This window comes from Cyprinus carpio, chromosome B14 (genome assembly GCF_018340385.1).
Source record: "Cyprinus carpio isolate SPL01 chromosome B14, ASM1834038v1, whole genome shotgun sequence".
NCBI classification, from domain to species: Eukaryota; Metazoa; Chordata; class Actinopteri; order Cypriniformes; family Cyprinidae; genus Cyprinus; species Cyprinus carpio.
In genome coordinates this window covers 8,595,395-8,612,894 of record NC_056610.1, presented here as the reverse complement: position 1 = coordinate 8,612,894, position 17,500 = coordinate 8,595,395, and the positions used below count along the sequence as shown (strand labels likewise).

The 17,500-nt window shown below is 32.9% G+C and overlaps 2 protein-coding genes across 2 annotated transcripts in view; both read left to right on the top strand.

Moving 5' to 3' along the window:
- The first annotated feature begins 3,534 nt into the window (after positions 1-3,534).
- Positions 3,535-6,908, top strand: LOC109102884 (LRRN4 C-terminal-like protein). The gene is made up of 2 exons (XM_042737953.1): positions 3,535-3,690; positions 6,090-6,908. The coding sequence occupies exon 2, from the start codon at positions 6,097-6,099 to the stop codon at positions 6,832-6,834; it is 738 nt and encodes a 245-aa protein (XP_042593887.1). The 5' UTR covers positions 3,535-3,690; positions 6,090-6,096; the 3' UTR covers positions 6,835-6,908.
- A 3,850-nt stretch (positions 6,909-10,758) lies between these two features.
- Positions 10,759-17,500, top strand: part of LOC109063798 (protein transport protein Sec24B-like) — a 22,620-nt gene continuing 15,878 nt past the window's right edge. The window contains exons 1-4 of the mRNA XM_042737951.1: positions 10,759-10,904; positions 12,349-12,954; positions 13,051-13,197; positions 16,183-16,293. Coding sequence (XP_042593885.1) covers positions 10,808-10,904; positions 12,349-12,954; positions 13,051-13,197; positions 16,183-16,293 — 961 coding nt within the window. The 5' untranslated portion in view covers positions 10,759-10,807. The remainder of the gene's footprint in view (positions 10,905-12,348; positions 12,955-13,050; positions 13,198-16,182; positions 16,294-17,500) is intronic.

The window sequence follows — 17,500 nt, the reverse complement described above, 5'->3', positions numbered from 1 at the left end:
AATTGTGAAATATTATTAAAATAAAAAATTGTTTTCTATGTGAATATATATTTAAATGTAATTTATTCCTGTGATCAAAGCTGAATTTTCAGCATCATTACTGCAGTCTTCAGTGTCACATGATCCTTCAGAAATCATTCTAATATGCTGATTTGCTGCTCAGTTATTATCAAATATCAGCAGTGGTTTTTATGATTATTAGTGTTGGAAATGTTTTTGCTGCTTAATATTTTTATGGTAACAGTGATTCATTTACTTCAAGATTCTTTGATGAATAGAAAGTTCAATTTAGCATTTTTGCATTTTTTGATGAAGTTAATGCAGCCTTGCTGAGCATTAAAGATTTCTTTCAAAAAACGTAAAACATCTTATATCAAACTTTTGATTGCTAGTGTATGCCTTTGATTAGCTGATTGATTCCAAATTCTAAAAGAATGGTTGAAGAATGTTGTTTTTTTTTTTTTTCATTTCTGCTGTTTCTTGTTTTGTGCTTAGTAATTATTTTATTGCTTAAGGTTGTTCAGTGGTGGTTCCCACTGGACTGGACTTGTGACAAAATGTCAGTGTGTGTTCAATGAACTTCATTTTTGTTTCCTGAGCAATATGGTGAAAATAGCTTGTTTGTAGTCAAAGCTTTAAGGTTTGTGTACAACCAAGTTGTAGTATTAACATAGACAATTAGCCCCAACCTCCCCTATATAGTGAGCAAAAACAGGATTGTCGATGTTCAGACTGTGAATATGTTTTGTCTTTCTGATCACACACTCAGACACACAGTGTTCGCTTGACATGATCATACATGCCTGACACAGATTTTTTCACCGTGATATTGTGACTCATGTCGCTGTCTGTGAGATGTTTCTGAGTCAAGATGTGGGTGTGAACGAGAACCAACAATCTCATGTCCAGCATCCACAACCTCTCTGTATAAGCCTTGCAACATGGAAAATAGCTTTCATATTTTACTATTGAGATTTGTATTCTGAGGGTGATTCTTGCTTGGTTCAGTATAGTAATTTTGGACCATAGAATTCATTCTGTAATACTTGAATATGCTTTGAATCTGTAATAATTGAATAATAACAGCATGTATAAAAATGTGTTTGTGTGTGTGTGTATATATATATATATATATATATATATATATATATATAATTTTTTTTTATTTTTTATATTATATATTTTATATTTTATTTTTTTTTTTACAAAATATATTATAAATAGAATAATTTAATAATTACACAACACACACACACACACACACCCACATACATACATATTATATTCCCATATAAATGAATGAGAATATTATATATAAGTCAATATATTTTTATAGTTTATACATTTTATTAGTTTTTATACTGTATATTTTAAAGTTTTAGTCATTTGGATTTCATTTTTTTTATTATTAAGTGATTTAGTTTTTTATTTTTGTTTTTTATTTTTCAATTAAAAATGTTGCTATAACAAGTTTAAGTTTTTTATATTTTATATATAGTACTGTATATATAATTTATATTGTATTTATATAATAACAATAGCATATACATTTATGTTATAATAGATCATTATTTATTTCACATTAAAGTAATGAGAATTAATGCTTTTACTATTATGATAGGGACTGTTTGTTGGGAATATATGATTAAATGTCATTAAAACAATAATGGCTTTTCAGTAGGCAAATATAATGACATTTGATTTGTTTGAAATACTTTTATGTCATTGAGATTTGTCTTGTATACATTATATTTTGGCTCTAAAAACGGAACAAATGAGCAAGTTATTTTCAATGGTAATTTCACCAGCATGACCATATAAGGACGGTGTTTCCCTCTTCCCCTAGTGGAAGCACAACTGTAGAAATATATCATTTGTTCGCTCTCTCTCTGTCATATTATAACATTTATATACATTTATGTTTAAATAGATCATTTTATTTATTTCACATTAAAGTAATGAGAATTAATGCTTTTACTATTATGATAGGGACTGTTTGTTGGGAATATATGATTAAATGTCATTAAAACAATAATGGCTTTTCAGTAGGCAAATATAATGACATTTTCTTTTGATTTGTGACTTGAAATACTTCCTTATGTCATGAGATTCACATGAGTGTATACATGTGCATATATTTGGCTCTAAAGGTTACCGCTGACGGAACAAACAGTGAGCAAGTTATGTGCCCCTTCAATGGTAATGAATCCCCTCACCAGCATGACCATATAAGGACGGGTTTCCTCTTCCCCTCGGCCTGGAAAGCACAACAGTGGGGGTCAAAAGAAATGAATATCAGCCGTCTTGTTCGCTCTCTCTCTGTCATGGACCATGCTCTGCTGAGCATATACAATCATAAAAGAGAGGAATGTGAAGTGGAACAAATAATGAGCTGAGACTTTGTACATCGCAGCTTTTGTAATAAACAGGGCTTTTTAAAGGCAGATCAACCAAAAAGAACATTGTTTCAGTTAGTATTTACTCTCATCTTTTTCCAAACCAGTATTATGTTATTTTTCCCCCCAAAAAAGACAGAATTTTCTTTAAAACAGTTTTCACTCAGAAATTAATACATGAAAATTTGAAGTAGAAAGAAGTCTAAGAAAATAGTATTTTTCTTGTAAAAATGTAAAAAAAAATGTTCTTGTATTTTTCTTGTAACTTAAAAAGTTGTAAAAGTTTGTTTTGGAATCAGACATTTATTTTTAGCTCAATTAAAAATAAAGGTTTCAGTGATTAAAAACTTAAATATGAAAATATATTGAATACGAAAACTCAATGAATGCAAAAGTTTTATTTTAGTATCATTTTTATAGTTTCTGTTAACATTTTGAACTAAATTTAGTTTTTCCGCTTTAATTTTAGATAATTCCACTTTAAATTTAATGTTTGTATATTAAATGTTTGTATATTTTTATGAATATAAGTTGCATATAAACATCATGTTAAACTAAACAAAAATGAGGAGTGTTGGTGACAACTACAGCTAAAATAAAATAAAAAGTTGAAAAAAAGGGAGTGGGGGGAAACAAAAGTATATAACAAAATAACAAAAACTTAAACCAAAGTTAAAATGAAAACTGAAAATCTAAAAACAAAAGCTCATTCAATTATTAATAAAATATTGTAATAGTATACAAATAGTAGCCTGCTAAAATAACATTGTAGCTGCATTGACATTTAAATTTAGTTTTATTTATTTTATAAATTTTTATATATTTGATTTTATTTGATTTTTATTTGTTTTCATTTTTTTAGTTTTAGTTTTATAATAACCCTGACATGCCTGCACATAAGCCTACACCCAGATGAGTTCCAGCATGTCTCCTGGTGCTCCTGCTGGAGAAATTAACATGCAGAGCAGGCCAAAACTCAGAGGGGCTCACAAACACACTTGAAAGGAGCCGAGAGAGGGACATGGGGAGGGGGATAGCATCGAGGGCCGAAGAGAGTCCTGGAGAGAAAATCAATGCGACAAGAAATGTTGCAAGCCAAAAAGAGTGAGGCAGGACGGTGGGAGGCCGGCAGATGGGTGAGGGGGTGTACAGAGGGAGGGGCTTTAGTGGAAAGAAAAAAGAGAAGGTGAAGGGAAAGAATGCATTAGACTGAGAGAAAATAAACCAGACGTCTGCTGGAGAGAAGATCTCATTCAAGACGTTAGCAGAAACCATTCAGACTACTATCAAACAGGTACGCTGAGCATTTTTACTGCAGTTTTACTGACGCTGAGGCTACAGGCTGCCATGATGATCAGTATCATAGGAACTGTGATAGTGGACTAATAGCGTGGTATTTTATGACGAGAACCACCCAAACAAGCAGCTACTTCAGATATTGTGACTACTGTCAAACTTTGATAAATCTGGGAATAATGGATAATTCTAAATTTTTGAAATATTCAGTGTACCTTTTAAATCTTTTTGATTATTTTATGTAATTAATTGTATAATTTTTAATATACTTTAAATTTTTTTGTAAAATTAGCCAGTTATTTTCATTTTAATGTAAATATTAATTTTATTTTATGTAATTAATATATATATATATATATATATATATATTATATATATATATATATATATATATATATATATAATATAATATAATATTTTAATTCAGTGTAGTGTTTTATTATATTTATTATTAGTTAAAGGTTTTAGTTATGTTTTTTAGTTTTAGTTTTAGATGCTATTTTAAAGTATTTATTTTTTATTTTTTATTTTTGTATTTTCCATTTTCTTGGTTGGAAACAGTTTAAGGTTATTATCGTTAACTAAATCTACAACTATAAAAAATGTTACTTGCCAAAGCAACATTTCCCATTTTCATTTGGTTTAACTTGATGTAAAATAACTAAAAAACTAAAAAAAAAAAAAAAAAAAAAAAAAAAACTTTATAGTCATGTTAATAATATATATATATATATATATAAATATATATAATATATATATAGACAGATAGATAGATAGATAGATAGATACGGATAGATAAAGATAGATAGATAGATAGATAGATAGATAGATAGATCTAATAAAATGAAAAACCAATAAAATTACTAAAACTTTAATGAAAATACTGCAAAATAACAGCAAAGAACTATAATAGTATCTCAATTAAAAAAAATAACACTGAAAAAATAACAGTTTATTTCTGTATATTTGTCTATTTCTTTAAACACACCTTTAAAAAAGTAAACCTTTAATGAAATTTACTATCAAATTCAAAGTGAAAATTGCTTACATGGTTTTGTGTGTGTGCATGTGTGTGTTAAGTTAAGCTAAATGCTGTTTTGGCAAGTAGCTGGAATGAAATCAAATGTATATCCAGGTTTTTTTTTTTTTTTGTATTTTTTTATATGATATAATCCAGGTTTTTTTTTTTTTTTGAGTTAATATTCATTTTATTTCAAGTCACAAAAAAAATTTTTTATTTGTTTTAGTTTTCTGTTATATTTTGTACATAGTTTTTGCCCGTGCATTATTGTCAGGGCGATGTTAAGATGTTTTATGAGCTGTTTTGGCATGTTGTCATGCCATTGCTACAGTATTGCTTAGTCATTAGAGTCAGTCATCAAGTCTCTATGAAGTATCTTCTAATTTATACAAGGCCTGGGTTCTGCTTCAGAGTTTGGGTTTCTTTCTCCTATTTCATTACACCAGGTAGAAATTGTTAGTCTGATCACTTAGTATCACCTAGCAGCAGTAACTTTTTGGTTGTTGTTGATCCAAGTGTGTATCTTTATTGAATGTGAATTTTCGGTAAGCTGGCATCAATCAGGGACCAGGACTTCTCTTTCACTTTCCGGCTTTAGTCGGGTTCCCACAGTAACTGTCAGGGACTGCCTTGAGGTTCATTCCACTGCGACGTGTGTGAGGGGAGCCCAGTGTGTGTCCTGTGTTAAAAATACATCCTCATGTTTAGTTTCACTTTAATTCTCTCCAGAAGGAACATTCAGGCTGTTTGTTTGCTGACAGAGAAAGACTGTTGAAAGACGAATGGAAAAAGTTTAAGGTGAACATGAAAGGACATTAGTCACAGGGTTGTTATTGTTAACTAAAATAAGGAACATTTAAATTGTTAATAATTGTATTAATGATTTTAAAACTTCTTTCTTTTTAGTTAAAACTGTGTAAAACCATAAATGTGTTGTGTGTGTGGTGTTGTGTGACTGTGTGTGTGTGTGTGTGTGTGTGTGTGTTGGTGACTATAACATTGCTATTTTTTTATTAATGCTTAAAAAAGAATTATAATTTTTTTGGAAAAGCAGGAAAAATACGCTTTATTCAATTCAGTTCAAATATTCAAATTCAATTCATTTTTGCTTTTTCTTTAATTCATTTCATATTCTTGTGAAAAGAATATAACAGGATTGATAGGGATAGGGAACTGAAAGAAATTTAATTTTTTCATATTTTTGTTATTGCAATGACACACAACAATGAATTGTTCAGAATAGCAGGAGCTTTTATAAAGCACTTGACAGGGTCAAATTTGATCTTTTGTTCCTTAATTTGTTCTTATGTCCTGTTTATTAATGTTCTGAATGGAGTTGCTAAAATGAACTATAACTGTAACTTTATCTGTTTCAGGATCAAGATGTTGCTGGTGTCACAGGTCATGTCCCTCCTCCTCCTCCTCCTCTGTGTGATGGAGCTCGTCTGTGCCACATCTGTCAGTCCATCACTGCATCAGCCTCCTCTCACACGTGTTCGCATTATTGAAGTCGAGGATGACTACGATGAAGAAAGTTCAAAAACGACGCACGCGCCCCAGTCTCCAGGGGTCACAACCTCTCGTGTAATCCCCCGACCTTGTGATTATGACCCCTGTGTGGTTCAAACGACCCCTTGCGACAAGATTTCAGCCGAGACGGGCTGCCTCTGTCCTGGGCTGACGGGGCCGGAGGAGAGACCCGGGGCTCCGGAGCTCCGGGAGGTGAAGCTGGATGGATCCGGGGAAGTCTTTGTGCATTGGTGTGCTCCCCGCTCCAACGTCACCCGTTATGAGGTCACACTGAAAGATGGAAGCAAGCAGCTGGTTTTCGGTGAATATTTAAGAAACGGTGCTGTACCTGGACTGAAAGTCGGGGAGATGGTGTGTGTGGCAGCCAGGAATCAAGCAGGACTCAGTGAGAAGTCATGTGCACGATACGAGCCGCCGCAACCTGACCAGGCGGCTATGAGTGCAGGGATCATCGCGGGAAGCGTCGGATTCCTGCTGCTGCTCTCTGTGCTCGCTGTAGTTCTGTGGAGACGAAGGACGTGTCGGAAAGGCAGGATGGGAGACACTGAGGGCCTCGGAAATCCTTCGTACACCAATGACGGGGCACTGTGATGAAGAAACGAATGCATGGAGAATGAAACAAGCTGCAAAGAGACTGAGTTCTGTACAAGTGCACTATCGGTCAAAAGACTCTATCGGTCAAAAGACTGGAATAATTTTTTTTTTTTTTTTTTTAAAGTGCTGCATTTATTTGATTAAAAATACAGTAATAATTGTGAAACATCATTGCGATTTAAAATAACTATTTTCTATTTGAATATAGTTTAAAATATAAATGATTCCTGTGAGTCAAAGCTGAATTGTCAGCATCATGACTCCAGTCTTCAGTGTCACATGATCTTTCAGAAATCATTCTAATATGTTGATTTGATGCTCAAGAAACATTTTTTATTATTATGATTATTGAAAACAGTTGTGCTGCTTCATGTTTGTGTGGAAACCGAGATACATTAAATTTTTTATGATTCTTTAATAAATATAAAGTTCAAAAAACAGCATTTATTTTATACATATAACTTAATTATTCCAATCTTTTGGCCTGTAGTGTATGTAGTGTAGTTATTGCGCACCTGACTGAAAATAATGCTCTCTGTTTTAGGTTCAGTTCTAAACTGCTGTGATCGGTACCGAATTATTTTTATTGTGAGATTGTGAGTGATTTGAATGTTTGAAGTCAACGTGGAATCAAATCTCTTTACTTTCATAATGCACATTAAGTGCTCTTAATGTGAGCTATTCATCAGTGCACATTAGTCCGAGGAAAATAATATTTGCATTAAAAAAATCATCGCTCCACTTCTGAAATGACTGAAGAGAATTCATTCAAATACAAAACACTTATCACATCAGTTCCTGACAGACAAAATACGTCCTGTGGTTCACTGTATTGTTTTTAATAACTAAATATCATTTTCACTCAAATACGACACATTATGGAAGTAAAATGTTTTTTGATTGTGTTTTTTTTGCTGACTTTAACACTACTAATGGTTCTAGAGCACTTAGGAAGCCTGGAGCTTCATTAAGCTAGACAGGGTTTTACAAAGTATCTGTCGTACAGCTACTTTAAAGTACGTTAAACTTTTTTAAAGAATGTTAAAGTATGTTTTAACAATAAAGGTATTTGAATTGCTTTTACTTGACTGAGTTTGTTTTTTATTCATACATGCGTAAATGCATGCTTTATTTATAGAAGTGACTGTTACTCAGATTGAAGAAGTGGTTGCTCTTGCAGTGGGGTTGTTACGTATGCTGCCAGTTGATATGTGTAAAGTGATTCTCTTGTAACATGGAAGGAACTATGTCTAAATCTGATGAAGTGGCATCATTGAGCAACGATGAATCAAGCGCTCGCAACAGATTCAGAGACCGTTATTTTCCATCCAGCTTTGTCGATCATTCCTTCCTGTTGCTACCTATAATCTCAGTTTATTGCTGTTACATGAGTGATACTTGCCTCCAGCACAGACACAGAGTGTTGTCTTCTTGGCAAAAGGCAGTGGTGTTTATTACTCAGAAGTCATAGCATAGATAAGTATGATAAATAATACATCATGAAATAACTATAACCCCAAATAAGCAAATATAAGAGTAAAATGTAATGTATTCACCATTAATACTATGGATGAAAATGTCTTGTAAAATGTGCTCTCTGATGCTTTTGTAAAGATCAAGAGTCAAGACATCAAGTATGGTCACTTCAGCCCAAAACCTGGTTGCACTGGTCTGGATATCCGGGCCATGACTAATATGACTAACATGACTATAAGACATTTAAAGCAACAGCTTGGTATAATTAGTCAATCAGTATGGTGCAATTACTTACGGTTTGTTACAAACACTAATGAAATTCCTCTGTTGTGTTAATTATGTCTAAGTAAATTCCTCTTTCTGTCATCTGAATATAGCCTACACCTTATGCTTTGGATAAACTGTAATAATTTCAGGATACATACTTGCCCTCTGCACAGAGTATTCAGATTGGAGTTTAACTGGATCACAGGTCAAAAGGAGGTTCATTTAAAAAAAAAAAAAAAACCCATTCCTTACACACCATGGGACCAGGAGGGAATGTTATACAGTGTTTACTGCCACTGTCGCCTTTGACTCGCTCAGATGGGGCTGGAAAGATGACTAATATATAAATATTATCAGTTTGACTCCACTAACACTATCGGATGAGAACACAAAAACTTGAGTTCAAAAAACTGAATTGAATGACACTATTGTCTTCTGAAGAGCTGTTTTTGAAGTTGTTTCATTGATGACTTTTTTTAACACTTAAACTAGATTGAATCAACACTGAATCTAAACTGTGCTGAATTATTGCCCTCTGCTTAATAGCTTAATTGAACTAATTTCATAATTGATGTTTATTACTTTAAATTAAATAAACATATTTATTAAATAATAAAATTATATATTAAATATATATATAATTACTTAAATGAATATATAGAAAATGAAACTTATTCCAGATAGTTGGCAACATTTCTCATTTTTGTTTAGTTTAAGTTACTAAGATAACTGAAGCTAAATAAACTAAAACTAACAAATAAATATAATAAATATACACATTTAAATAGGCTACTATATAGACATTTAGTTCTGATATGAAATGTCAAATGTAACACAGATGTAACAATAAATCACAAATGTCTCCTTTTAACCCTCTGATGCTCTTCGGTCACTTCGGTCAAAAAGTACACATCAATGATGGGGTGAAACTCTAAAATATCAAGAGTGCAAAACCAACACATCCATTCACACACATACACTGGACTGGAAAATAATAGTAAAATATGTAAATATGTAAAATAAAAACAACAATTCAACTATGAGGCAGTAAAAAAGTGGACAGCAAGGAGGGGACCATAATCCAAAGCATCAAGAGTGCAAAACAGACACATCCACACACACACACGTACACAATTATACTCATTCAAATGAATTGGTATGGCTATAACCATATAGCCATAATGAGTAAAAAAAAAGGTTGAAATCAGATCAGACCTAGAAGGATTAAGCTCTGATAAAACATTCCTGATAATATATATATATATATATTATATATATAATATATATATATATATATATATATATATATATATATATATATATATAGAATTGTAATATTTTGTGTTTCAAAATGCTTTCTCTGTGTTCAGGTTTGACTGTAGTAATAATAATTCAAAAACTGATGCTTCAAGTCAACATTTAAAAAAAAAAAAAAAATTCTAAACCTTCACAAAAAGTTGTCTTTGAAAATGTCTAAATATATATCCAAACCCACCACTTTATTAAAAATTAGTATTTATCTCTAAAAACATATTTTATATAGAGCTATATGGGAATCTATGGGGGGGGGGGGGGGGGGGGTTACTCCCATTTTACTCCCACCAGATGGCACTAATCTGGCTTTTAAAAAATGGATTTTAAAGGCATTGTCTCTATTTTAATATGAAATACTGCCATGATTGAAAAGTAATAGGAAATATATATTTTTTTAAATCTTTTGAAAAAAAAAAAGGTTAAATTTAGGTGTCCAGTCACTTTTGACCATGAAGACCACAAGTGTTACTCCCAAATAAGGAGCACCAGAGGGTTAAATACAGTATCATACCAGCGAGTAATGATGGATCAGATCTCTCAAGATGAGCCATCTGTTTGTTTTAAACCTGTACTACAAAATACATCTTTTATTTAGGACAAAAATATTTTATTTTATTTTATTTTATTTTATTTTATTTTATTTTATTTTATTTATTTTGAGACTTTTATTTGTGTATGCGCCGTTTATTTTTAATAATCATTTTATTTTAATTTTTTTTTTTTTTTTTTTTTTTATTTAATTTTATGAGGCTTTCATTGTTTTGAAGCGTATTCAGTCCTATGGCTTATAGGGACCTGTGGTTTTACGGGTTAGTTATAATGACCGTTAGTTAGACTGTGGGCTCGGTTGATGTGTGGGCAGGTCTGGTGACAGCGTCGTGTATTTTTATACTCTCGAAGCACTCGGATAGAGATGTCCACACAGGGTAACGCGAATCCGAACTCGTCCGTGAATAATTACAGCATGAGTTCGACTCAAAACGGAGGCGGAGCGGCGCCGTGTCAGAACGGTACGTTACGGGATTAAAGCGAAACCACCTGAGCTAACACGCTAAAGCTAACGCCAATATCACATTCAAATGCAGAGATAACTGGGGAGCTAAAATGCTAACGGCTAAACTAAGTTGCTAAATGCTAAAATCCTAGTCAAATCCGCTTTAAAAAGCTACGGTACGTTAGCTAACATACGTTGGCTAAAGGCCTAGCGTTAAGCCTCAGCTCAGCACCTGTCTTCTGCGTCTTTGGGGTGGGGACTTCGACCGCGACAGATCCCAGGATTACAGGAACATTCTCCTGTGCTTGTCATTAAAATCATATACAGCTTAGAAGTGTTTTAATGAGGATTAAAGTCAGTGTGTTTTCATCTCCTGTCATTAGCCCGCTAGCGGCTAGTTTAGTTCAGGTAGCTCAGTTGTTATTTTTCTTGTATTAAAGGATTAAATGTCCAAGTTATTATCTGTTAAGACTAACTTACCTGAATTGGGAACTTAAATATGTCCCCGTCTTGATTGTAAGTCTTATTATGTTCGTTACAAGCTGAGCTCGAGTAATTGCGCATATCTGGCGCAGATTTCAGCTGAATGTGGTGAATATTTACTAAATATTCCCAAATAGCCAACATTTATCGTTTAATTTCTTAAAATATGTTTTAATGTAATTTTACACATCTTTTTTGAGATTATGCGAACGTGAGCTGTACTTTATATTACGTGAACATAATTTTGACAAACTGCGTTAATAACAGTTTGTTTTGTATTTTTCATGTATTTAATATGGAGTGATAGGTGCATGTTGTCAAATAGCCAGGAAGAAATTTGTGTAAAAAGTCTTAGTATTAAAATGTTATTCTTTAAAGTACCATGCATTACCATGCAGTGTTTATATTATATTATATTACAGTTTTTATTAATATTTTGGTTATTCTCAAATAATATACATTTTGTTTATTTTATTGTTTTGTCCTTTGTATTATTATCTGTAATATGTCTATGCTATCTTTAGTTTTAGTTATTTTAGTACATTAAGTGAAAATGAGAAATCTTTGAGAAATGTAGAAATTATGTATTAATGTGTAATATATATATATATATATATATATATATAGATATATATAGATAATATATATATATATAAAACAAATATTTTATTTCTGCAATGTTTATTTTATTTCCAGTAACAAAATATATTTTTCATTGGGTTTAGTTACCTATACTAACCCTGTTAACATGTAAATATGGTTTATAAATATACTAAATACATAATAAATGAATATGGCAATCATTCAGTATTGTGGTATTACCATCACTTATGTTTATGTGGTGATGGTTTTGTTTTCTGTTGTTTTTTTTGATGTTGGTTTGTATAAAACATGTGATTTGTCTAATGGTTATATGTCACATTTCCATCTCATTTGCATGTTGAAAGCACAAATCAAATTCATGTTGTTTTTGCCAGGTCCAGGACAGATGTACCCTGCCATGTATACTGCATCCAGCTACTATAGTTCTGCTCCACCTGCTGCTTACCCCACCGTGGCGGGACACAGCGCTCCTCCGACCGGCAAAACCCCTGTTTCGAGCACAGGCTATAGTGGGAACTATTACCAGAGCAGCTCAGGGCTGTCACCTTATCCAGCACCAGGAACGCATCAGTACTCAAACGCCCCGGGACAGTCATTCCAGCAGACTGCGCCGTATGCTATGCCAGCTGGATATTACGGACAGGTTTATAGTCACCCCTCACAGGGGCAAACTCAACCCCAACCTCAGCAGCTGCAGCCCAACCTGATGCCAGCATCCAGTGGCAGCAACCTCGGAGCGCCGCTGTACCCCATAGTTTCTTACCCATCAGCCCCTGGGAGCAGCCAGTACGGCACACTGAGATCCTCCCAAACCACCGCTGGGCAGCCACCCGTTTCTACAGTAATGCCACCGCCACCTACCCAGAGTTCTTTGCAGCAATATTCTCAAGGGATCGGGGCCACGCCCACACCAGCTCAGCCGGGCTACGGAGCCCCGCCTCTCAGCCAAGCAGCCACTGTCAACGGCCAATCGAACGCAGGTCGGTCTGAATTCATTAAGTATGTTCATGCAAGTCAAACACATGTAACATGTTGGATCAATTTTAGTGATTGTGTATTATCTGATGTATTTCTAGTTCAACAACACTATGACCAAAACCTCCACAATCCCATGAGCCATCATTACGCCGCGGGGCCTCCTAACTCACAGGGCCCTGATAAAGAGAGGCCGCCCTCAGGAACCCCAGGCACCTCTGTGCATTCCTCACCACAACACCATCCAGGTACAAACGATCCACTTTCACACGTGAACCAACAGTTGTTTGTTTCATTTCTTTCAGTAGACTGTGTTTTGACATTACTTGTCTGTCTTTTTTATTGTTATGCTGATTATCACTTGAACTATATTGATTAATTTATCTGTCCATTATTTACATAATATATATTTTACATTTATTCAGCATTTTATTAAAAATGCATCTTATTACAAATCTTGCTAGGTTTGCATTCGAATTATAAAATGCTTTAAAAAACTCCAGGTTTGCTGAGCTGCACAGTTTGGTCAAAATTTTGTGATTATTTATATCAGTATGAATGATGATGATTATTATAATCGAATTATAAAATGCTTTAATTATATTATATATATATATATATATATATATATATATATATAGTATATATATATATATATATAATTTTAACATTGTAAAAATTAAATCTAGTATTTAAAAAAGAAGAATAATAATTGTATTTTACAGTAACTGAAATTACAATGCTTTTATTTATGGGTTATATGTCATTATGACTATTAAATAATAATAATATTAAAATATATTTCTTATTTGTAGCATTTCTTATTATTCCTAAAAAATAAAATAAGAAATATGACACTTGTATTATTTCACTGTAAAATTAAAATATCAAGTATGTAAGAAAATAGAATTTTATTTTACAGTACAACTATAAAATTCAGTATTAATAATGCTAATTTCAGTACTAATACACTATTATGGCTGCCTTAATTCTTTTTCAAAAATGTTACGATTATAAATTTATATGAATGTAAAATAATAATAATAACATAATTAGGGCTGTCAAATGATTAATCACGATTAATCACATCCAAAATAAAAGTTTTGTTTACATAATATATGTATGTGTACAGGGTATATTTATTATGTATATATAAATACACACACATAAAATTATATATTTAGAAAATATTTACATGTATATACATTTATATATTTATATTCTTATATTTTATATTATATGTAAATATATTTAATATATAAACATAACATATTCTTCTTAAATATATACATGCATGTGTGTGTATTTATATATACATAATAAATATACACAGTATACACACATATATTATGTAAACAAAACTTTTATTTTGGATGTGATTAATCGTGATTAATCATTTGACAGCCCTAAACATAATATGTATTGTATAAATAAAATAAAAAATATTGCTATTCTGATTTTCACTGTGAAATAAAAAAATCTAACAAAAAAATATATATATTATGGTACAGCAGTAAAATTACACTAATATGTATGGCTGTCTTAATTTTCAAACGTTAATCTAGCTTTTATTTGGACATGAAATTGCAGGGAGCCCTTAAAGCTTCTCTTTGACAACAGCTGTGTTATAAGTAGGGCTGAATGATTAATTGCATTTGCGATAATATCGCGATATGAAAAAAAAAAACGTGATTTTTCAACTGCAGAGGCTGTGTTTACACTCGGTCACGTGACATGCGAGAGTAAAGAGGTGTGTTCGACTTGAACATCGATCGGTGTATGACATCAAAGTATGGCGAGAGAAAGCATAAGGAGACGTCTGCTCTCTTACAGCTCTCACAGTACTTTATATATATTATATATATTCTTATTTATTTATTTAAAGTTTGTCTAAAGTTAACAGACAGTGTTTAAATAATGCAGTCCACCTCTTTACATGTTTATTACAGTGACTTAGAATTACATAAAGTAGTGTGGTAAAGCAACAGATTTGTTTTTTTTATTTCTGCTTTTGTTTTATCTATCTACTTTAGTGTGTGTGATTTGTTTACACCAGGCTTATTTGTCAGTGCTTTATGTTGTCATAATTGTTACATGCTTACAAGGTTGGAAGTTCAACAAATCAGTCAATATGCTACTGTGATTGTAGTTGTTTAATAAAAATGTCATTCATATCAATTCATGCATCACCTAATTTCATCATAACATAGGCCTGCCCTACAGAAAAGAACATTTCTGTTTAATCTATCTAATATTGTGTCGGTCATACTATACAAGGATTTATAGCTTGTCTCTGTTAAATAATACAGAACATAAATTGCTTTAAAAAAATAATTGCATATTAAATCACAATAATGGTAAAAAAAAAATCCCAATTAGATTATTTTCCAAAATCGTTTAGCCCTAGTTATAAGTGCATTTTGTTACAAGTTTGGGAAGATGCTTGCCGCACATTTCCTCTCAAATGCATGTTAAAGTGACTAGGGCTGGGCGATGTATCGCATGCAATTGTCACGCGCATTTCGTCAGTAAAGCCGGTTCCCTGATTACCGCTAAATCGCCATCACCTGCTTTCAATGGAGCGGCATTTAATATACAGAGCCGTAGATCACTGAAAAGCTACGCAATATCGCGTTGATTATCGAAGGCGATTCATCTGCGATAATGAACGCGATATTGCGTAGCTTTTCAGTGATCTAAGGTTCTGTATATTAAATGCGGCTCCATTTGAAAGCAGGTGATGGCGATTTAGCGGTAATCAGGGAACCGGCTTTACTGACGAAATGCGCGTGACAATTGCATGCGATACATCGCCCAGCCCTAAAAGTGACCCAAACTCAGAGCAGATGCAGAGTTTGACTAAATCACAGCAATATCATGATTTCATGTAGCCTTACATCTTGCCCATGTTGTGTATTTATGGATTAGTTGTTGCAGTTGTCATTATGATTGTTGGTGTGTCATTCCTGACAGGTCTCGCCTCTTCTGATGATTCTGTAGCTAAACGTGCTTCGTTTCTTACATGTCAACAGAGAGTCTGTCATATCATTCTGCTTGCTTTTCTCACTCGTTCATCTTTCTTTGCTTTTTTTTTTTATTTTTTTACAATGTTTTGTTGTTTTTTTTGGTGTTGTTTTTGTGTTTTTGTGTTTTTTGTGTAGATCTAGATCAGTTCTGTTGTTCTCTCTCTGTGTTGTGAAAGTCTGTTGTCTCTGATGGTTGCTGTATTTCAGGGCTGCTGTATGGTGACCGTGGGGTGAATAACGCCATAAGCTCGGCCGCGGGCGATCACTCCTCATCCAGTTCTGACCATGAGGAAGAGGATGAGGAGGATGAGGAAGCAGGTCTGCTTTCGCTTTTTCATTCTTCTACTCACCTCCTGTTCTCACTTCCTTCATCCCTCCATCCCAGATTTCCATCTTTGTCCATCCCTACACCTCTCATTGAAAGTGATTAACACACACGAATGTACACACGTTCTGCTGTCTTTAACTGCTCCTCGAGATTCATGTCTCATTCTTGCCAGTTATTCATTCGCTTGAAGTCTACAGATTCCCATAAACACACACGTTCATAAAGTCTGTGTTCTTGTTGTGTGTGTTCATCTTGCTTTTCTGATGACCTTCACTGAGCTACTTCAAGTGTACATAAACACATTTGAAATGGATTATTAGCATACTGCATAAATATAATTTAAATTAAATAATTATATATAATTATTCAACATATATATATATATGAATAGCTCTGAATTGTTATACTGTAAATTCTACAATACATGAATTAAGGCAGGTAATTGAATAGATGGTGTCCAGTTTAATAAATAAGGTTAATATGCACTTCATTTTTTCTGTAGTTCAGTCATATAATGAGTCAGGAAGGGAGACATTAATATCATTGTTGTATCACTTTTAGTTTATTCATAACTTGGCCACGTGTCATGTCACTTTACTTCAAATTTCTTTGGTTATTCAGTCAAGTCAAATTTTTTTTGTGTAGTGCTTTCTAGTTCTTTTCAGAATACAAATTTCAATGTTGCTTTACAGAAAATCATGATGTTAATATTTATGTTATCTTAACATCTTCATGCCTTATAGTTGCATTTAGCAGATTAGAGCTGAACGCTATCAAATTGTTGAGATTTGCTATTTAGTATATATCAGCCTACATACTGTATGATTGGGGATAAAGTTGAACGTACACTGTAGTGTGATAATATAGTTATGTTTTGCAACATAGAATATATCAATTTACATTTGTGTACTGTACATAGGATGAAGTTGGATATATCACATATATAATTTGGCCATTCATCCTGTCCTGATATGCCCTTTTTACATGCACATGCAAATGCCCTTATGTAAGCAGATACACAAACTCCTAAAACATCATGTAAAAACATGCACACCAACTGCCAGCGTTCGGCCCCTGAGGCTCCTGATCTCTTCCCCGCTCCCCTGTCTCTCTTTTCTCTGCTCATCCTCAGACCTGTACAGCAATTGTTGATATCAAAAACACACTTCTCACAGAACCAGTTTCAGGAATGATGAG

Coding starts and splice junctions, on each gene's coding strand:
- LOC109102884 (XM_042737953.1), top strand. CDS start 6,097: ATGTTGCTGGTGTCACAGGTCATGTCCCTCCTCCTCCTCCTCCTCTGT.